Genomic DNA, 22,863 nt, shown 5'->3' on the forward strand with positions numbered 1-22,863 from the left:
GAGCCAAGGGTTGGTGGCGACGCTCCAGGCAACGCCTCCGCTGCCGGCCAAGGAGGAGCGGGGACCGCGTCGGGGCCTGCGCTCATTGGGTCGCGGTGGTTCCGCCCCGAGGTGAAGCAAAGCTCCCGGCCCGCTAATAGAGTCTCTGCTACAGTCCGGCTTTTGTGCGCTCGCCGCTGGTCACCCGGTTGGGCGTACCTTTACCTCTCTTTCGCCTGATTCTTCGGTGTCTTTTTCAAGCCCCGACTCACCAGTTTCAGAGTTTTATCTTCCTTGCTCTTTAACTCTCGCCTTCCTTCGCAGATCAGCATGCAGGAAGAAGACGCCTCCCCACGCGGTTTCCTACCTAGGTTCCAACATTTCGCTACGCAGGCCATCCATGTGGGCCAGGAACCAGAGCAATGGACTTCCCAGGCTGTAGTGCCCCCCATCTCACTGTCCACCACGTTCAAGCAAGGGGCTCCTGGCCGGCACTTGGTGAGCTGGGTCTGTCTGGGGCGGTCCAGTGTTGGGCGGTAAAAGAGAGATGGTTTATAAGTTAGGAAGGCACACAAGTAATTTGTGAGGTGTAATTTGTGTATATCAGGAAGGATGTTTACTACACCTGTAAACCTCCTTGTAGTAAAGCTTTGTATTGAGTGGTTCAACGATCATATTTCTTTTGATAAGCATTTCTTTTGATAAGCAGGACTGAAAGGAACAGTTTGTCCAACATGCCCTATAGATTTGGACTGATATTCATGTGATTTTGGCAAATTTGCAGTTCAGAACTAGTGTCATAACTTCCTTGAGCTACCTTTAGCAAAAAAAATTGTAAAGATATAGTAAGGAGTCAACTAAGAAAAAAATTGTCTCATAAGTCACCTGGAATCAAGATTATTCCCAATAGCTATTAATTCCCAGTATTATTCCAGTAGTTATTAATAGCCATTGAGCCAGATTCATAGTTACATTATATCATGTGTATTACATATATTGCCTCAGATAATCCTTACAGCAATTCTAGTATGAACTAGGTTCTTATTTCTCTCATGAAAAACCTGAGGTTTAGGGATGTTAAGTATCAATGCGAAGGCCACATGGCTAGTAAGTAGTAGAGCTGGGATTCCAATGCAGTACTGCTCTGGAACCCCACCCACTCTTGGGCATTAGTCTACACTGTGCTATACTACAGTAATGCTAGCAATAATCTAACCCATTGCATCAGTGTGGCTTAGTAATTAAGAGCTTAAGTCATGTAGTCAGAGGACCTAGGTTTGAATTCTGATACCACCTCTTTTTAGCCAGGTGATCTTGAGCAAGTTACTTGACTTATCTAAGCCTCAGGTTGATCCTGTGTAAATGGGTTAATAATAGTACCTACCACATAAGTTGTTGAGATGTATGTTAAGCTGCATTGTACATTATAACTGCTCAGTAGTTTGCTATTTCATGGTGTTCATATTTGTACTTTTTCTGTTTGATCCTGACAACCAGGTTAGAGAGCAGGACAGGTATTATATACTTTTTATAGAAAAGGAACCTACCCAGAGTCATAGATGAGACAGCCCTCTGTGTTAATTATATAGCTTTTACTTTTTTGGTAGCATACTTGATGGATCTTGGAGTATTTAAAAGTTGCTGAGGTCCAGAAGAAATTACAGTTGACCCTTGAACAACCGGGGTTTGAACTGTGCAGGTCCACTTATATGTTGATTTTTTTCAATAGTAAATACTACAGTGCTGCATAATCTGCAGTTGGTTGAATCTGGGGACGTAAACCACAGACATGGAGGAACCTCGGATATGGAGGGCTGACCATAAGTTGTACATGGATTTTCCACTGAGCAGGGGGTCGGTGCCCTAACCCGGGAGTTGTTCAAGTGTCAACTGTAATTGAATAAACTTTGTAGATCCAAAACCTTGATTATACTTCAAACACCTCTTTAGTGTGTTATGTTATATAAGTTGAGGAAAATTCTTTTAGACATGGCCCTTTGTCTTGTGAAGTAGAGTTCGAAGGGCTTTTCTACAACTGGTTTAGGATACTTCTAGCTACTATATTTTGTAATCAAAATGTGTACACAACCTGTCTTCCAAGTTTCTTCCTGGTGTAGGGCTTTGTGAATGTGTAGCTGCCCAAGCTTTAGCATTTAGTACAAAAGTTAATAATTTAGCTGTGATATTAATAATTAAATGTTTTCAGAGAGCCAGCAGGGGTGGTAAAATCCACAAACTCCTCTTAATATCTTTAAAATGTCAGTTAAGAGCACTAAAGAGAATTTGAGGAGCTGAATGAGAAGCATCTAATTCTCCAGTTCCATTTGGAAAGTCATTGAATGAATGAGAGTGTGAGAATTGGCACTGAAATACGCTTCTCCCCATCCCCCCCACCCCAAAGTTAAATCTTTGCAGTGAATATTTAGGGAGACATAGGACTACCTTTCCATGGCAATAGCCACATGAATCTAAACTTTTTTTTCTGTCTGGAGTACAGCTGCAGGTCATATCAAGGAGGTGATGGTGGGCAGTAATGAGGATATCCTGGAGCCCTATAAAATGTCTACTCGGTTTGTCAAAAACAAGGAAACAAAAAAAGCAACAAAACTTAAATATCTATATCTATATCCATATCTATATCTATATCTAATACTGGGAGCTCCTCAATCAGAAACAGGTGTAAAGAGTGGTTGTGTTTTTTTATGTGCTATATGAGGCAGAAGGAGAAAAGTATGTATAGGATTTTTAGTCAGTGTTTAAGTCCTGGCTTTGAATTCTGGCACTGACATTCCCTGTAACATTTGGCTTTACTTTCTTTAGAGCAGATTGTGAGGATTAAATAAAATGACTGGATACAGACAGAGACTGACAAATACTGTATGATATCACTTATATGTGGGATCTAAGAAATAACAGTAACTAGTGAATATAACAACAACAACAAAAAGCAGAGTCACAGATACAGAGAACAAACTAGTGGTTACTAGTGGGGAGAGGGAAGGGGGGAGGGAGGTTAGGGTAGGGGATTAAGAGGTACAAACTACTATATGAAATAAATAAGCTACAAGAATATATAGTACAACACAGGGAATATAGCCAATATTTTATAATGACTCTAAGTGGAACATAACCTCTAAAAATTGTGAATCACTATGCTGTACACATGAAACTTATGTAATATTGTACATCAACTATACCTCAATAAAGATAAATAAATCAAATAAAATGACTGGATGAATTCAGCTAGTGAGAATTGGTCATACATATAAAAGGAATATAATGCAAATTTTAAAAAAGGGTCGTATAGGGCTGTTTTGCCGAGAATTACTCTCTTTTTTTGAGTTGCTTTTGTAGAGCTAAGATCTGAACTTCGAGCATTTGTAAGATCTGTTCATAGCTTCCTGTTGGATGCTAAACAGAACTCACATCACTTATTTTTTAGGAAATGAAATGCAGGTTAGAAATAGGTTGACTTTGTTGGTTCAGGTGGTTCCTGTTTCCTAATATCCCTAGATTAATGGGTAGAGGTGAGTCTAACATAAAAACCACCATTTATCTAGTGTTTAGCACGTGCCAGGCATCATGCAGAGAACTTATTATCTCATTTTATCTTCACATCAATTTTATGAAGTAGATATCTGTATTTTATTCCCATTTTAAAAGTATAGAGATTGACTCTGGGAAATATTAAGTAACTAACCTATTGGCATGTAGCTCATAAGTGGCAGACACAGAATTCTAATCCAGTTTGGCTGACTTCAGGGCCTCTCCATACCACTACGGCCACAACAGTGATGCTTCTGTCTAATGGCAAGACATGTAATAGATAAATAACAGAAAGGCATGGCAGGATGGACCTGTAATTGAGGAAATGTCTATGTTAAGACTCTGATAATAAATTTAAATCTCTTAGGATGAACTCTTAACTTCTTTCCTTCAGGGTTTTGAGTACAGCCGTTCTGGAAATCCCACCAGGAATTGCTTGGAAAAAGCAGTGGCAGCACTGGATGGGGCTAAGTATAGTAAGTGATTTTCATTTCAAAGTTTGTAAAATCTAGAATCCATTCTTATTTGTATAGAAAAAATTATAGAGGCACAGAATGTAGAATTGGAAAGAAATAAGGATTAGCTAGTTCAAAACTCTTATTTTTTTATGACATTTAATTATTTGCTCGAGGTCCCACAGCTGACTTCATATGTATATGTGTAATTATAAGGTGAAAATAAATATGAAGAGAGGCAAAATGGCAGAATTTGCCACTTAGTATTCATGTAAATGCACTCTTCGTCTGAAGCTGTCAGTATAAATAGATACAAATTAACTAAGTTTTATAATACCACCTATGAGAATATAAGCTTTCTTATACTCTGGTTCATTCACCTGCTATTTTGTGCGTGAGAGTAGCACCAAGGAACATTTGCAATAGCCAGGTACCCTTGATACTGTGCTTTCGGAGATTAGGGATTAACTCCTCAAAACTTGAATTTCTTCCATGAAGGGAGTGGACTGCTGTTAAATCATCTTTGTACTTTTTATACAAATGATACTAAATGAGGGCAGAATAGTGAATAAAAAAAATGAGAGTCTAAGGAGTTTTCTCACAGTAAGAGTGTAGGAATCAGAAATGTTAATATGAGTTTTGGGGTTTGTTTGGGATTGGGGGGGTTTCTTTTGTTTTGGATGAGAGGGGGAGTTTTTTAAACACTAAATTTCTTAAATTTAGTAATGTGTGGGGAATATTATTTCCCACAGAAATTATAAAAGCTGAGGGTTCATATGCCAGACACTTTTTTCAGGTGGGCTCCAGAAAACGTGGTTGTTTTGAGCTGGATTTAAAGGTTAACTTTCTGTATGAATTCATTGCTGGACCACAGATCTGCTTAGTAGAGAACTGCAATGTCAACCTCAACTTTTCTGAAAAAACTTTGCAAAAATTACATTTTCCAAGTTAATTGGATATCCCGTCTACCGGTCACAAGTGATTTTTATCATCAAGGTGATACACTGATATTTTATCAGGATATTTTTCTTTACAGTGTTTAATGTGTACAATGCCAGTTATTTTTTTGTTATTCAGTTTCACTATTTTTGTTCAATATGAGATTCAGGATCACATGTGTTTAAAGAGAATCCACATTAAAAAAAATTTTTTAAATAAAATTTATTAAATTTATCAGGTCTGATTTTGAGTTTTGTTAAAATATTTTCTCAACTGCATATCCATATAGTTAATGGATGAATCATATCTTAGCTCTATTCCTCAAGTTTGAAATTTCTTTAGAGTTTACTTTTAAAGTGTAATTTAATTGGCAAATGGTCTTTTGTCTCAGAATTTTGTAAAGAATTATTTCTTTGAAGCTTTTCAGAGAAATGTTATAACCAAAGCAGAATTAAGTGTTTTTATTTTAAAGATATTTTATTTTTGAAATAGAATGGGGGATTTTGTAATGGTATTAATCAGGGGATTTCTGGTGACTCAGTAGTGATGGTTATCTTTCAGTCGGCAGAGAGAGGGATATAAAGTAATGCAAATAAATACTGTAGGTGTTTTTAACCTATAGTTCTGACATTTTGGCTTACTCTAACTTGGTTTTTATCTTAGGTTTGGCCTTTGCTTCAGGATTAGCAGCCACTGTGACTATTACCCATCTCTTAAAAGCAGGAGACCAAATTATTTGTATGGATGATGTGTATGGAGGTAGGTGACCTCTCTCATTCATGTTGTTTCAGCTGATATTTTAAAGACAATAAAATGGGTCCTGAATTATATTAACAGTGCTACCAGGATTATTGACTATTGATTATCTTTTCAAAATATGATGAACAGCTCTATGCTGGTTCATACTTGATAAAGGAGGAGCATAAACTCTTAGGATCTATGCTCCAGAACTTGCTTATAAGAGAGATTGTTTAATAACAATTTTATTTAAGCAGCTGGAATGAGCTTGTTCCAGACATACCCTACTCTAGAGAAGATAGTGTTTAAAGAGAGAGTGTTCTAGTGTAATTTAAAATTTTTACCTGCAGTGAAGATGGTCTATAACCCAAGTCATTCTCAAAGGGCTTAACTCTACCCAACCCTTAACCGCCCCGCCCCTTGCGGGTTTTTTTTTAGGGAAGCTTCTGAAAATCTGTTGAAAGCTATAGACCTCTTTCTCCAAAAAATGTACTTAAGACTATACCCAACATTTATCATTTTAATTTTAAAATGATAAGGCTCCTCTTCAAGGACCCTTACCCCTTGAAGCCTATCCATGGATACAAATTTAAGAACTTTCATTCCAAATTGTTTAAATGCTAGTTATATAAAGTGGTAAGTGGGAAGGTAAGGAAGACAAGTTGCCCTTACCTTTAAGTAAGACTGATTTTTGTGTTCAAAACAACAGGAAAAAATTTTGTAAGTATATTATACATATATACCAATGCTTCCAAATAATTAAAATGTGACTTATAGAATATTATTATCATTTTATCTATCTCCTATTTGAACAAAAAGTTAAATCTGTAAGTTCTTTGAAGGAAGAGACTTACTGTTAGTAATCATTTTATCCCTCTCAGAAATTTGCAGAATGCTTTATATTTTATCATAGTACCCTATGATAGTCTGATGAATTGAAATTATAGAAAAATCAAACCTTTTGTTACTATTATAATGTATTATAAAAACCTTTTGGTAAACGTAGGTACAAAATCTTGAAAACTGCTGTTGATTTTTTAACAATTCTTTACATTCTTTTTCCATCTTATATTACCTAGGATCAGTCTACCAAAAGTCCAGTATATCTTTTTTTTTAAAATAAATTTATTTATTTATTTATTGGCTGCATTGGGTCTTCGTTGCTGCACGTGGGCTTTCTCTAGTTGCGGAGAGCAGGGGCTATTCTCTGTTGCTGTGTGTGGGCTTCTCACTGCCGTGGCTTCTCATTGCGGAGCACGGATTCTAGGTGCGCGGGCTTCAGTAGTTGTGGCACGCAGGCTCTAGAGCACAGGCTCAGTAGTTGCGGCGCACGGGCTTAGTTTCTCCACAGCATGTGGGATCTTCCTGGACCAGGGATCAAACCCGTGTCCCCTGCATTGACAGGCAGATTCTTAACCACTGCTCCACCAGGGAAGTCCCTCCAGTATATCTTTGATGATAATTTTTTTTTTCTTTTTTGGTTCCCTATCAATAACAGCAAGTTTTTCTTTAAATTCGCATATATAAACATCAAATCCAGAACCGTATTTTTAAAAGAAACTATTCTAAGTTGAATGATTTATCTTCTTTCACTGTAAAACTCTAGTAGTTTGATTTACATCGTCTCATTTGTCTACTAAAGCTTTCAGAACCACATAACAAAAAGATTGAGAAAGTACAAAGGATAAAAACCAATTCTTTTCTCTTACCAAAGTATAATCAGTTTAAATTTTATTTTGAATATTTCATTGGCATTGATTCATTTATTTTATTTTTTAAAATTTTATTTATTTATTTATTTAGTGGCGCTGGGTCTTAGTTGTGGCACGTGGGATCTAGTTCCTTGACCAGTGATCGAACCCGGGCCCCCTGCATTGGGAGCCTGGAATCTTAACCACTGGACCACCAGGGAAGTCCCAATTCATTTATTTTAGATATGAGTACTAGGAAGGAATTGTTTAAAAAAGATATTGATATTTCAGGAAGCATGCCACTTCATGTTTGAAGAGTAGAGATTGTGTATTTTAAGAAACATCTTCTGCTTCACACCACTTGATGTGGGTATCAAGTGTATTTTATTTGACTCTTTGATTTTTAGTTTAAAATTTAAGCCTTATATTCTTTAGTATACAAGAAGGTCAAATTATTCAAAGTAGAATTGCTTTTAGTTGTTTCTTTATTGGTGATTGACACTTCCTTATATTTTTAAAGTGTTTATACTTTTAAGGAATTAATATTTCCTCATACAGTTATCATTTTATCTGATTCTCTTCTGCCTCAGGTACAAACAGGTACTTCAGGCAGGTGGCAACTGAATTTGGATTAAAGATTTCTTTTGTTGATTGTTCAAAAACCAAATTGTTAGAGGCAGCTATTACTCCAGAAACCAAGGTAACTCAGTTTTCAGTTTGTCTGTTTTCCTTGTGATGTTTTGTTTTCATCATTTCTGTTTGCTTGAGGACATAATTTAAATCTGAATAACAGATTTTACTGGAAGCCATAGGAAACCATCAAGATTAGGATAGGTCTGACTTCTGTGTAGTATAGCCTAATGTTACAGAAAAGGAAGCTTGTAAGCCCCCAAACCCTAAGCATAGTTTTAAGGGTTCTAAGGGATACTTCAGCAAAATGATAGAAACAGAGAATGGGCCACAAGCAATCTTTAGCTTCCATCCTGGGAAGCTTGTATGCCACCGGAAGGTGTTTTGTGCTGGAATGAATGGCATATGTGATATTCTTTCTTGGGACTTCATTGAAATTCTGCATGGGGAAAAGAAGGACCAGTGCCTTTTATAAGTGTCAGCCTTTTCCAGCTTTTTGCTAATGATTAAAAGGTTTGAATTGGACTCAAGATTATGTTGCAGTGAATGCTAAAAAATGAAAAACTTTTCTCACACAAATTACTTTGAAGATTAACACCAGGGTGAGCTTTGAGTGATTAAGGTTTGTTTTCAAAGGAACTTGTTTTTTTTTGTTGTTGTTGTTGTTTTTTGTTTGTTTTCTTGCTTGGGAGAAAAGATTCTTATTAAAATAGCTGGTCTGAGTCTTTCTAAGGGAGGAAAGCAAATTGTGTGTATATTAATTCTTGTCAATAGAACTTTATATAGTGGCTGTTTACCAACTTGAATTAATACATTTTTCCCCCTGAAATGTCTGCCTCATCATTTGAAGTAGATTAAGTCTATGTAAAATCTACTTTGTATTTATTTACTAATTTTTATTTTAATTAATTTTTTATTATGAATGGGAATAATAAATTCTTACCCAGAAATAAATTTTTATATGTTCTTAAATAATTCTGTTCTTGTAGAATATGCATTATTTTAACTACCATGTCTTTTCTACAGTAAAACTCTAGAGTAGGAAGAGAGTTAAACCAGACCACTTGCCCATTTACATAGAAGAAAGAACCATTAACTCTTTTAAAAAGAAAGCTGTAGATAATGTCAATCAATACAGTGGCAGCTTGTTTAACAAACAGAATTCTTTTCTTTGGTCTTTTCTATAACTATCAAACATCCATGATGTGCCTGGATTGTGCTAGGTTTTGGAATAGACAGATAAATATGATGCTGTCTCTTAAGTGAGCTGTGGCCAGGATTTCTGCTGTGTGTGTCACTTTTCTTCCTCACTCTAAAACCCATGCTCTTCTTCAAGTTCTGGGGACTTATTTTGTAGTTTTCTAGTGCATCTGGCGTTAAGTTACTATTCAGGATATTTTTGGCGTCATAGAGATAGTTCTCTTTACTGAAAATTCCAGAATGTAAACTTAGACAATCTATGTTATTTATCTTTGAGAACAACATTCCCAGACATTGAACTATGTCTTTGGAATTCATCCTCTTTTTAATGGAAAATAATTACAATAATTAACTTGAACGCTTTTCTGCTGATATGTACATTATCTCATTTGATCCTTACAACAACTGTATAAGGTAAATATTATCAATCCTATTGTATAGATGAAAAATTGGAAGAACGTAGAGGGTTAGTTACTTACCTATGATGACTTCTTAGAAATTCATGGGGCTAGGATTCAGATTCAAACCTTTAAACTTCATCATCCATGGTCTTCCAATGTAGCCTCCCAGATGGTTACAGTATATGAGATAGATGTTTGGCAGTGTGTTTTTACAAACTCTTGTCATCTACTGAATTGTTTTAGCTTGTTTGGATTGAAACTCCCACAAATCCTATCTTGAAGATGATTGACATTGAAGCCTGTGCACATACTGTCCATAAACATGGAGACATTATTTTGGTCGTGGATAACACTTTTATGTCGGCATATTTCCAGGTAAATGAAAATAATATTTTTGGCCTGATTAGTAGACTACACAGGTACCTGTAATTAGGAGAGGAAGGACTTGTTTGCATTAAATTACATGAAATCTGCTCATAATTATTGATTAGACAAAGAATTAAAATTGAATCTTTTCTACCATTAGGTAATATCTTTTCAACCCTACGTTAATATGTTGTATGGGACTTTGTGTGTTTTAAATGTTGTCTTAATTAAAGCTTTTAAGTTCTCTGTGTAAACTCTCTGAAGACCTGGCCGTATTATATGATGGTATATAGTAGGGGTTTCAATGCTTATGTGTTGGTTCCAGGTCAGTTATATTATTTTATATATATTTAAACCTGGCTAACTTTGCAAATAAAAGGAAGAGAAAAGCTATATTCAATGACATCTCAGTGTACATCACACATTATTTCTCCATTTGTCTTCCTTCTTTCTAGTTTGTCTTCCCTCAGTGCTTCAAAGACCATGCCCGGCCCTCTATATCTTTACCTTATTTGTATCATGAATTTCTACTCCATGTTTCACCTTGTATCTGTGAGTACAGCTTCTTTACAGTGCTCCTTTTAGGCTATCTCTTTTCCTGCCTGTCCTCTGCATACACCTCTTTCCCAACTCAAACCCTCCCATTCATCCTCAATTCCTCTCTTTCTTTTCTCGTACATTTTTCCAGATTCTTCTTCTTTTCTGCTTTGCTCCTTTTGGTAAATCATCTTGGGATCTCTCTATAATTGACTGGTTGTCTGCCTTTTCCCCACACGTTCTCCCTTTCTTTCCTCTGAGTAACCTAACTCTGTTTCCTTTCCTTTTTAGGAGTTACCATCTCCCTGCTCTTTCCTTTTTGTCTATATCCTGTGGTCATTCTTATTGCACCTCCTGTAGTTCACCTTTATTCTGCAGAGCTCCTGAAACCCCAGCTCATTTTCTCCAACTCTTCAATTAGGCAGATGTTTACAAGCTCAATTGTTTATATTCCCTGCTTCTGTTCTGGGTCCCTGAAGTTGGCTGACTCCCTAGGAGTCTGCATAAAGCTTTTCTTCACCTTACTCCATTTTATTCAGAAGGCACTACCATGTTTTACCTTCCTTTCCTGAAACACATTTCCTGGCTACAACGTGTTCAGATGGCTTCATGTATCATCTACCTTTGGCTCATGATATAGCTTCAGCTGATTCTTATATCAAGTAAGGCAGTCTGTTTCCAGGTGAAAATCTCCTGACATCATCTATTTGTCCCAGGTGATTTTCACTCTTGGAGTCTTTATCCCAACTCCTTACCCCATCTACCACTTACAGTAGGGCAGTTATTATAGCATAGGATTGCTCTAGCTGAGTCCTCATGAGTCCTGTATATTCCCAAAGAGATCGCATGAATTGTTTTAGCTGGGCCTGCCCAGATTACTCATCAGGCCTTGCCCTTTTTCTCCTATTGCTGTCACTAAAATAGGTCCAGTTTTTCCACCTTTCTGAAGCCCATATCACATGCCAGGGACTGCAATTTGCTTCATTTCAATCTGGATTCATTCCAGTTGAATTAATCAGAATCACAATGTCCCTAGGCAACCACAAACCAAATGTGGAACAACATTTGGTTCCACAAAGCAAATCTTCTGAAAAGATCCTCTCATTATTTTACACTCATGAAAACTGGGTATGTTCTTTCTTTCCTGTCTTTTGTCTTCTTGATCTTTTATAAGTCTCACAAAAGGCAAAATGGACATACAAGCATAAAGTTTCCATGTAGAACCTCTGAATTCCGGTAGTCTGAGTCCTGGCTCTACCAGTTTTTTAAATCTGAGTGATCTATTTTATTTTTCTTAGTCCCTTTTCCCCACCTGTACAATTAGAGTCATAAACATACTGATTTTGTTGAGTTAGGTAAAGTATTTTGAACAGTGCTTCGCTGAGTTATGTAAAGTAACTCATGATTCTTGGAGCATAATGGCATCAACAGATGTTAGTTACTGGTTTTTATTTTTCCTTTTTTTAAAATTTTATTTTATTTTTTAATTTTTGGCTGTGTTGGGTCTTCGTTTCTGTGCGAGGGCTTTCTCTAGTTGCGGAGAGCGGGGGCCACTCTTCATCGCGGTACGCGGGCCTCTCACTGTGGCGGCCTCTCTTGTTGCGGAGCACAAGCTCCAGATGCGCAGGCTCAGTAGTTGTGGCTCACGGGCCCAGTTGCTCCGCGGCATGTGGGATCTTCCCAGACCAGGGCTCGAACCCGTGTCCTCTGCATTGGCAGGCAGATTCTCAACCACTGTGCTACCAGGGAAGCCCTATTTTTCCTTTTGACCATAGAGTTTACAGAATGTTAGCACTGGAAGAGACCTCCCACAACATCTAGTTTGACTCATCATTTAGAGATGAGCAAACACATATGTAGAGAGTGCTTTGAGGAATACCACACTTAAAATGTCCTATTTTTGAAACCCTAAACGAAAAGTCCCATATTCCCCAGCTAGGGAGGTTAAACACACACACACACACACACACACACACACACACACACACACACTTTATTTTAAAGGAAATTTAAAAAGAAAGATGTTGATATTACATTATTTAGTGAATAAGTTGATTATTACTTTAATTTTCACTGTAAACAAAGACATCTAAGACTAAAGAATTACTTTGCAGGAAAGTTCAGTGAGGGAAAACAATCTAAACAAATTTCCTTATAAGTGATTTTACACTTGGCAAAACTAGTATAATAAAAGCGTAATTAAGAGTCAAGATCATGGCAAATCAAATAAATAACCACAGCATACATTGTAAGGTTTTAATGATTAAAAACCTAAGCAAATCACTTTTATACTTACTTGACAGAACAATTGCTCAATGTTTGTGTCAACTATTCTTTGTGTTTACTGAGTCATAAAATGCCGACATCTCTGCTATAGGTAATAAATTTAGGGGCTAGTCAGCAACTGCTCTAAAGAAACAAGTTCAGAAGACCTGTTGACCTCAGTTTATCTGCTATTTCCAGAAAATTTGTGCCTTTGGATTTAATACTGGTTCTAATACTTTGTATTTTTATTTGGTGTGAGGGAGGAAAGGGAAAGATAGTATCAGAGTTCCTGGAAATTTTAAGATGTGCATATTTTTAAAAGTTAGAATAGGAATGGAATTTACAATAATAAATAGGCAGGCAATGAAGCATATTTTCAAGTGATTTCCCATTTGGAATAAAAACCTTTTATTCCTTTCAGCGGCCTTTGGCTCTGGGAGCTGATATTTGCATGTATTCAGCAACAAAATATATGAATGGTAAGACAGTCTTCACTTAGAATGTTCTTTTCCATCAATAGATGAAAGTAGCATAAGGCTTTATCCTTTTATCTCTTTTCTTCTATTATTCAGGTTTTCTCTGTGACTCATGTAGAAAGTAAGAAAATACTTTGATTAAATATAGGACTTCATTTATAGCAGACAAAACTATGCTCATGATTTAACAGCAGAGGATTAAAATTTACTATAAATGTTATATTTTTATCCTGCTGATAGCTTAAAAAGAAACATTTAATTTTTACATGACTTTAATTTTATTGTTTAAGGTATAGCTTTTGCTAAAGTTTATTTAAACTGATTCTATAGGGCTTTTTCCCAGAGTTTTTTCAAGTGAAAGTCACACTTTAGAAATTATAAGCTGAGGAATAAACATATGTTGTTTTTAACTTAAAGTTTTTTGTTTTTGTTTTGTTTTTTTTAGGCCACAGTGATGTTGTGATGGGCTTAGTGTCACTTAATTCTGAGAGGCTTCATAATAGGCTCCGTTTCTTGCAAAACTGTAAGTATTAAAAAACCCAAATTTCCCCTTATGCTCTCAAAGTGACTACATTTGATATTTGTATTTCCACTAAGTGCTGTGAAGTGATAGCATTCCACTAATTTAGGAAGAAATGAGAAATAATGGGAAAAATTCTGATTTTTTATAGGAAAGAAAAATTGGGTTATAAAAATACAGTTATAACATAATAGGGCTTTACAACATGACCAAGAGATATGTTTTGTTATTTTTCAAAGCCATGTTAATTTTGGTCATAATTTGGTAAAGCTCAAGTAAATTTTTTTTTTTCTGCCCCACCGAGCATCACGTGGGATCTTAGTTCCCCGACCAGGGATCAAACCCATGCCCCTTGCATTGGAAGCGTGGAGTCTTAACCACTGGACCACCAAGGAAGTCCCTCAAGTGAATTTTTAGTTTTATGACTTAATGGATTTTTTTGTCTTTTTTTTTTAAACATTTGGAATGATGGCTTTCTTGTACTATACCTTTTATATCTGAAATGATGATAACTTTTAAATGGCACTTAACATATAAACATATTTTTCAACAGGTGTCTAAACATCTGTTTTCTGTTTAGATTGTTTAGTTATCTCAGGTATGGAGAAGGGTTTATTGAAAGAGACTTGATTTAACCACTGTGATTTGACAGAAAGATAAGATACAAACATAATTAGGAATAAAAATCCCCTTCCAGGGAAAACATGTTGGGTAGCAAAAGGGGGCACTGAGGAAGGAAACCAAAATTTATTGCTTGATAAATTCCTTTCATTTACAAAAAAAAAAAAAAAGGACTGAGGCACGGGAAATCACAGCCTGCTTTAGACAAAAGCTAAATAGAATATTGGTAGAACACTCAGAAATAATAAGAGCTGAACTGCTATTTTCTCTGTGTATTATAATACTGTCAAAGAAACACAAGATTAAACTATGTGCAGTATATCCTTTCATTAAAATCATAGAAAAGACTATTGATGCTCATATTTGAAAAGTTCATATCATTGTATATGTACTTAGTTTTCAGGATATTCATTTCCCCTCTCATTTTTTTTTTTTAAATAAATTTATTTATTTATTTATTTATTTTTGCCTGCGTTGGGTCTTTGTTGCTTCGTGTGGGCTTTCTCTAGTTGCGGTGAGTGGGGGCTACTCTTTGTAGCGGTGCTCGGGCTTCTAATTGCGGTGGCTTCTCTTGTTGCAGAGCACGGGTTCTAGGCACGTGGGCTTCAGTAGTTGTGGCACTCCGGCTCAGTAGTTGTGGCTCACGGGCTTAGTTGCTCCACGGCATGTGGGATCTTCCCAGACCAGGGCTCGAACCTATGTCCCCTGCATTGGCAGGTGGATTCTTAATCACTGTGCCACCAGGGAAGCCTTCCCCTCTCATTTTAAAGCCCATTTCACTAATCATGTTTTATGCTTCATTGTCATGTTTCTAATTTGATATATTAATTTTTCCCACTAAAACTCAAACATTGGGCTTTGTCGCTAACTTCTCAGAGTCACTATAATGAAAAAGAGCAGTGAGAGGCTTTTCTGGGTGCCTCCTCACCTTCAGACTAATCCAGGACATGTTCATTTTGCAGCTCTTGGAGCAGTTCCATCTCCTGTTGACTGTTACCTCTGCAATCGAGGTCTGAAGACCCTACAAATCCGCATGGAGAAGCATTTCGAAAATGGAATGGCAGTTGCTCAGTTTTTGGAGTTGAATCCTCGGGTAGAAAAGGTTATTTATCCCGGTATGTTAATCTGCTTTCTAAGCACATATGCTTACACTAGGATTTTAAGTGTTATCCTATGCATCCTGTTTATGTAACATTTGTAAGTTAGGTGCTTTCATGTATTTTTACGTTGTTCACTTATTGAGCTTTTTGTCTGTCTGTGTGTCAGGCTTTTTGGTGGGTCTGATGGTAAAGAAGATGGACATGATCTCTGGCCTAGAGCTGTCTGTAGTCTAGTGGTTGCTTGGATGTTAAAAAATTAATCTTACATATTAGATGTTCCTGTCTTTAGCTTGAAGGTTTGTGTATACCTGTTCCAAGATTGCAACCTTGTACTTTCCAGTAATTTGCTTGTAATCTTATCAGTCTGATATTCTGCACTAGCTCTAACTTTTATCTGATATAGATTGAGACTTGATATTTGGTACCAAAACTTCCCCGAAATTCTCTTACTTTTTTTTTGAATTTCTTCACCTTTCACAACATCTAGAAATGCTCATGTGAGTTAGCAGACTTACATGTTACTCTTTGAATTTATTTTACCAGACTTTTTAATTGTGATCGTCTTAAGTAAATAGTTCTTTTAAACCCTTTTGAGATGTGCAGCCATGTAGTCTTGGTATAAAGGAGAATTAGACTTGATCCCTGCCCTTAAGGAATTTAGATAAGGCAAGGCAGAAATACATATGAGATTAAATGCCCTAATATGTACACTAGGTATAGAGCTGTTGACTGGTGTGCATTTTGAATGGAGGAAGGGAGAAAAGTTTTGGGCTGTGCCCTGAGGAATGGGTAGCATTTGTTAAAAGGTCATGGACAAGACATTTCAGATTTTTTCTGTAAGTGTTTATTAATGCCAACCATGGGCCAGGCCTTGCACTCGGAACTAGGATCCAATTATTAATAAAAGAAATAGCTTTCTCCTCATGGAGTTAGTCTGGTGGATAAGACAGATATTAAGCAAAAAATTACAGAGGATATAATTAACGGAGGGAAGGGGGCAGTCAGTGGAGAGAATGTTCCAGGTTAAAGGACAGCATGTGCACAAGTCCTGAGATGAAAAAGAGTGTGGTGCCACTGGTGTAAAGAAAGCTGGCATGGCTAGAGCAAGGAGAGACCAGAAAAGATAGGTCAAAATGAAGCTAGAGAGATAGACAGGGACCAGAACAAGAGGTCAGATGTCAACATGGCATAAAGCTCATTATTAGGCTTATTTGCAGTTGACTTAAGCAAATGGTGATTTTGTTGTTGTTCTGAAATTACATGTTGGACTCTAAAATAAGACATTCATTATACCTTATGACTACAGGGCTGCCCTCTCATCCTCAGCATGAGCTGGCAAAGCGTCAATGCACAGGTTGCCCAGGGATGATCACCTTTTATATCAAGGGCTCCCTTCAACATGCTGAGACTTTCCTCAAGAACCTAAAGGTAAACTTTCAAAATAGTTTTTTAAACTGTAGACGTTAAGACCTTCTTATAGCATTATTATAGTCATTATTTCTCACTTCCACCCGACTCATATTAATGTTGTTGTACCTGGAGTTCACACCCACAAGCCTCTTTGTCATGAAATGCTTTGGGTTGGAAAATCACTTGAAACAGGAGTGATGCAGTAGCAGATATATGAATCTGCTTACTTAACTTACTTAACTCTGCAGACACTGCCATCCATTTGAGAGAGACAGAATGTTCTAATCCATTGGTTTTTAAATTTAAAGTGAACCGTCTTTTCAAATGAAATACTATGTGAAACCGCAGTAGTGTGTGGTCAGTGCAATGCCGAAAGGCTGTGCTGAAATCCAGCCTAGGAATGGCTTTCTAAACCCTGCGCCACCCGGGTTGCATCTGCCTGGAGTGACGGAAGGGAGGCCTTTGCCTAATGTTCACAGAGGCAGGAGGCTCTCAGGGGCCCTGGGAGAGAGACCTGTGTAACTCCATACTTTAGGCTTACTTTGAGCTCATGCAGTAATGTATTTAAGACTGAGTTTTAAATACTACAGATCTAAAGAAAAGGATGCTGCTGGATTAGTCAAAGTTCTATTGGTTCTAAAATTTGTCCACTTCTAAAGTCAGAAATATAGTAGTGCACATTTGATTTAACACAGTTGTGAGAACAATTTTTAACATGTTGTGAAATTCTGTGACACTATAACACTAAATACAACAACCGACTTTTTTCCCCTTCTTCCCTAGGAAGGGGTTAAATAGATGTATTAATTTAGTAAGTGATACATATTAATGAGTAAGTTTATATAACTTGATAGACATTTAGAGATTTTTATTTAAAGGGTAACCACAGAGCTAGGTCTCAAATGTAATAATTCTGAGGTTTTAGAGGTCATGTTTTTGTGCTGGGTCTTAGTTGCAGCTCAAGGACTCCTTAGTTGTGCCTCATTGGCTCCTTAGTTGAGGCACGTGGGCTCCTTTTATTAGTTGTGGCAGGTGGGCTCCTTCCTTGCGGCTCAAGGGCTCCTTAGTTGCACTTCGCCTGCTCCTTAGTTGTAGCACGTGGGCTCCTTAGTTGCGGCTCGCCATTTCCTTAGTTGTGGCACCTGAACTCTTAGTTGTGGCATGCATGTGGGATCTAGTTCCCTGGCCAGGGATCGAACCCGGGCCCCCTGCATTGGGAGTGTGGAGTCTTAACCACTGTGCCAACAGGGAAGTACCGATCAACTTTTAATGTTTTAAAAGTTAACATATAATATGTCTAATTGGGGCTTCCCTGGTGGCGCAGTGGTTAAGGATCTGCCTGCCAATGCAGGGGACACAGGTTCGAGCCCTAGGCTGGGAAGATACCACATGCCGCGGAGCAACTAAGGCCATGCGCCACAACTACTGAGCCTGTGCTCTAGAGCCCGCGAGCCACAACTACTGAAGCCCATGCATCTAGAGCCCGTGTTCCACAACAAGAGAAGCCACCACAACGAGAAGCCTGCGCACTGCAACAAAGAGTAGCCCCCGCTCGCCGCAAGTAGAGAAAGCCCGCGCGCAGCAACAAAGACCCAATGCAGCCAAAATAAATAAAATAAATAAATTAATTAATTAAAAAAAAGTCTAATTGGTGAAATCATTGTTATGGATTTTATTCTCATTTTTTCTCCAAGTTTTTATCCAATTTGTAGTTTATTCATAATTGCACCACTTTCCATCCCCCGTCCCAAGGCCATTTTATTAACAACATTTATTTTTAGATTTTAGTATTTTTATTTTAGTAGAAGATCTATATTAATATTTTCTTTGCCATAGTTATTTACGCTGGCTGAGAGCTTAGGAGGATATGAAAGTCTTGCTGAGCTTCCGTAAGTATTTCTGTTTTTCTCAGTATTTTAACTTTGATTTCAGCTGTAATGATTGTTTGGAAAAGGAGTAGGATAAAATCGGGGATCATTCAAGATATTTAACAGTAAGAGCAGCATGGCACTATCTAGTTGGAATGAACTCTAGCTCCATAGACTGGAGACCCTGATAAAGATCTAATGGGAGCTACTAAACTGTAAGCTGCGTCCTCTCAACTTTTGTTTTTTTCCTATTTGCCTAAAGGAGATTCCAGCAGTAATTCTCTGACCTCCGAACCAGGGCTACTTGTTCTACTCCACTCTGCTCTGGAAGGGAGGTTGGAGACTTTGTACCAGAAGGGCTGATTTCAAGACTCCAGGGGAAATGGAGAATGTGTTTCTGATAAAAAATCTCCTCACTCTTATTTATCAGAGGAGAGCCCTGCTAGTTACCATCAAGTCTGTTTATTTTCTGTTCTCTGTGGGGGGTAAATGGCTCTGTGTCGTCTGTGACATAAACCGAAAATCCAACTGTATTCCTGACCCTTCATTAACTGACCCAACCAATTCATCTAATTTTATCAAAGCACCAGAGGATATTAGAACACAAAACAGCCTAAGATCAGGGAGTCCAACAGCTTATATTACAGACAAGGAAACAACCATTCAGAAAGTTTTGCTGATGAATCAAATGTCACACAGGAATATGTTAGCAACTTCACTCTTGAGGCTTTACGTCAGAAACTGAGCGGAGAGGTTAAAGCAGCCTCGATCTGGATTTGAGAACATCAATCAGTTAACCTTTGTGCTTCAATCTTTTCATCCATAAAATGGTATTAGTAATTAAAATAATGATTATTATTAAATGATTATCTGTCCCAGCAAGCATTCCTGAGCTACATCCTGTTTTTCTTTTTATGTTTCTATGACCATGTATTATAATTATTGCAGGGATAAATCAATATTATTACCTATTAAGTTTCAACTGTATTAAATGCATGGTATGTTTCTATGTTTTAATTTTCATGAATATTCTGAAATAACTATGTGCTGAGGAATGTCAGGGATTACGAAAATTTAGGCACATTTCCTGCCCTCTTTATAGTTCATGCGGAGAGTCAGGCAATTTCATAATCTTTAAAAAAAAAAGAATCCCAAATAATGATTCAAATAATTAAGATAAGCCATAGAGGTTTTTGTTAGTCTTTCAGGAAAATGCTTGCTAATAAGTCTGGATGCACAAGAGGGCACACTCAGCATATGAAATTGGTTTATTTTTCATAGTAATGGAGCGTATATTACTTTAAGGCTCTCTTAAAAGTAGACCTCGCTTGATTTATTTAGGGATGTGGTTTAAAGTTGCTTGGCCCTCAGGAGCTCCAGCTAGGCGCTAACCCCAGTGCCAGTGGAAGAATAAATTTAGGTCAGAACTTGTCTGTTTTATTACCCTCATTCTGTGTCTCCCAACAACGCAGCAACCAGTGCAGCATTGCAGTCAGCGGGGAGGAAGCTGAGCCAACATGTACTGGGTTGGTCTCCCAGCCTAACAACGTGTGTTAACTTGGTGACCTTAGAAAACTTACTTATCCACTCTCGATTTCAGTTTTCTCGATTGTAAAATGTGGATAACAGTGTACTGAGATAAGGAAATTGACTGAGGACAGGTAACTTTTACAAGCCCAACACAGCCAGTATGTGGAGGGGCTGAGATTCATACCCAAGCCTATTGGTCCCAGAAGCCTAAGTTCTTATTTCTACACATTCACTCTCTTTTAAGGAATTAAGAGCCTAAAAAGGCAGAACATTTTAAGGAGGATGTTTGCATGTAAAACTTCATTAGAGTGATAAAAGAAGATATTCATTTACTTTGGACACAACTCAGATTTTCTTTCCATGGGCCTGAAGTGGATAGGAGAAAGTGATTCCTTCTGCTGGTGGTGGAAGGGGATGGTTGAGTGTTGGGGGCAGTGTACACCTAAGCGCTCCCTAAGGCTATAAGCCTCTCCTCCATGATGCCTCAGCCCGCAGAGATTCTCCCTCCTCTGAACTCCGGCAATTCTTTATTTATTATTTATTTATTATTTATTTTTCGCTGTGCTGGGTCTTCATTTCTGTGCGAGGGCTTTCTCTAGATGCGGCTAGCAGGGGCCACTCTTCATCGCAGTGCGCGGGCCTCTCACTATCGCGGCCTCTCTTGTTGCGGAGCACAGGCTCCAGATGCGCGGGCTCAGTAGTTGTGGCTCACGGGCCCAGTTGCTCCGCGGCATGTGGGATCTCCCCAGACCAGGGCTCGAACCCGTGTCCCCTGCATTGGCAGGCAGATTCTCAACCACTGCGCCACCAGGGAAGCCCCTGAACTCCGGCAGTTCTTATTGTCCATACTTGTTTGGCATTTGCTGTAGACTGTTCTGTTTTGTGAATTGTCATAGTCTTTAGCTCCTGCTTTGTTACCTAGAGTAAAGAAAATATCTCATTCTTCTTGGTTTCCCAATTCTTACTATAGAGCCTGAACCATAGTAGGTGCTCTACTCTTACACATGCTGGCGATGATGAGTCGCTACATGGTTTTGAACATCCTCTGAGGCCTCTGTGTCATGAGTTATGTGCTGGAATTAATTCCTAATGCTTAGTGATTGCTACCAGTGATCGTAGGTTGTCTTTCCCTGATCTGCCTCAGAAGGTCCAGTTCTGGATTGATCCTTTGATCCAGATGGAATTAATTCTGACCAGCTCTTGATCCAAGAGGCCTCTTATAAGTGCAGCTGGTTGGTCATGGGGTGTATGACTTCTGGCCAAGGCCTCATTCAGGTTGGTGTTAAAATCCACACACTGGAGGCTATGCCTTCCCCTCCTGCATGGGGGTGCTTGACTGACACCTTCAGTGTCCGATTGAGTATACCTTACTGATGGTATGAAAACAATAAAAGATCTTTGTGTTCATTTAAAATCATGACTAGAAATGATAATTTTCACAATTCCTTAATTTTTTGCCTGCGAAACATTGTAGGTGTATGAAGCATTTGATGTTTAGAGTAGAAAAGTTTTGAAAATAGTTGCGACTTATGAGATAGAAACATGCCTCCCCTGCTACAATATAGTGATCAAAATTTTGCTCATTCTATCTTTCAGGGCAATCATGACCCATGCTTCAGTGCCTAATAGCGACAGAGAAGTCCTTGGAATTAGTGACACACTGATTCGACTCTCTGTGGGCTTAGAGGATAAACAAGACCTACTGGATGATCTAGATCAAGCTTTGAAGGCAGCGGTAAGTTTTATTTTAGTGTGTGTGTGTGTGTGTGTGTGTGTGTGTGTGCGCGCGCGCACACATGTGCTTAATCTTGGGGGCGGGTGGGCCACTATGTTTATAGAGTGGACTGTAAACGTTTTCTCTTTTCTTATTACAATATACAGGGTGTATAAATGTATAGGGAACTCAGTCGAAATGCAGATTTAAAAGAATGTAGTCTTCAGAAAAGAATTCTTGGAGGAGGTGAAGTCTTTGCCTGAAGGTTTAATAACATATTTTTCTTGTGCACCGTTAATACAGCACCCTCCAAATGCAAGTCACAACTAGCATTCCAGAACTGCTATTAGAGGTTGCTTCCTGTGAAGATCAAAACTTCTGAATAATTGAATGGACCATTAATGAGCCTTCGCAGAATTTTCAAGTGAAAATTTTAAGGCACCTAATTACCTTTCACAACTGTAATCTTCCTGGGATCATTCCTGTTAAAAAGTTTCCTCTTTCCCATATTGTAATTGACAAGTCAATTCTGTTAAGATCTTTTTGTTAATTTGGATATACATTTGCCTCTGAAGGAGGTGAGATTTGTGCTGCTATTGGGGATTGTGTTCTTTTTTTCAAGCTTAAGATTTATGTTGATCATGTTTACAATATAATGGTATTTCATTTTTGATGCTTTCTGAGGAATTTAAATTATTGAATGAATGTTCTTAAATCAAGGGTGATTTTGTATATTGGTGAAAATAGCACTCAAAGCAATGGTTTACACTTAATTACCATAAGCCAAAAATCAAATATCTGAAACGTCTGTGAAATTCTACTGATTTAAGGTTGTACTTACTATTTTTTTTTTAAATAAATCTAATTATCAAATGTA

The 22,863-nt window shown here is 37.7% G+C and overlaps 1 protein-coding gene across 1 annotated transcript; it reads left to right on the forward strand.

Annotated features, from left to right (window-relative positions):
* The first annotated feature begins 132 nt into the window (after nt 1-132).
* CTH (cystathionine gamma-lyase) lies at nt 133-22,863 on the forward strand. Its single transcript, XM_007182919.2, has 12 exons — nt 133-477; nt 3,920-4,001; nt 5,583-5,678; nt 7,939-8,048; nt 9,823-9,954; nt 13,169-13,226; nt 13,669-13,746; nt 15,327-15,479; nt 16,771-16,892; nt 18,711-18,763; nt 21,869-22,007; nt 22,290-22,863. Exons 1-12 carry the CDS (start codon nt 310-312, stop codon nt 22,314-22,316), a joined length of 1,218 nt encoding a protein of 405 aa, XP_007182981.2. The 5' UTR covers nt 133-309; the 3' UTR covers nt 22,317-22,863.

This window comes from Balaenoptera acutorostrata, chromosome 1 (genome assembly GCF_949987535.1).
Source record: "Balaenoptera acutorostrata chromosome 1, mBalAcu1.1, whole genome shotgun sequence".
In the NCBI taxonomy this organism is placed as follows: Eukaryota; Metazoa; Chordata; class Mammalia; order Artiodactyla; family Balaenopteridae; genus Balaenoptera; species Balaenoptera acutorostrata.

Coding starts and splice junctions, on each gene's coding strand:
- CTH (XM_007182919.2), top strand. CDS start 310: ATGCAGGAAGAAGACGCCTCCCCACGCGGTTTCCTACCTAGGTTCCAA. Junction 4,002..5,582: donor ACTGGATGGGGCTAAGTATA/GTAAGTGATTTT, acceptor TTTTTATCTTAG/GTTTGGCCTTTGCTTCAGGA. Junction 16,893..18,710: donor CTTTCCTCAAGAACCTAAAG/GTAAACTTTCAA, acceptor TCTTTGCCATAG/TTATTTACGCTGGCTGAGAG.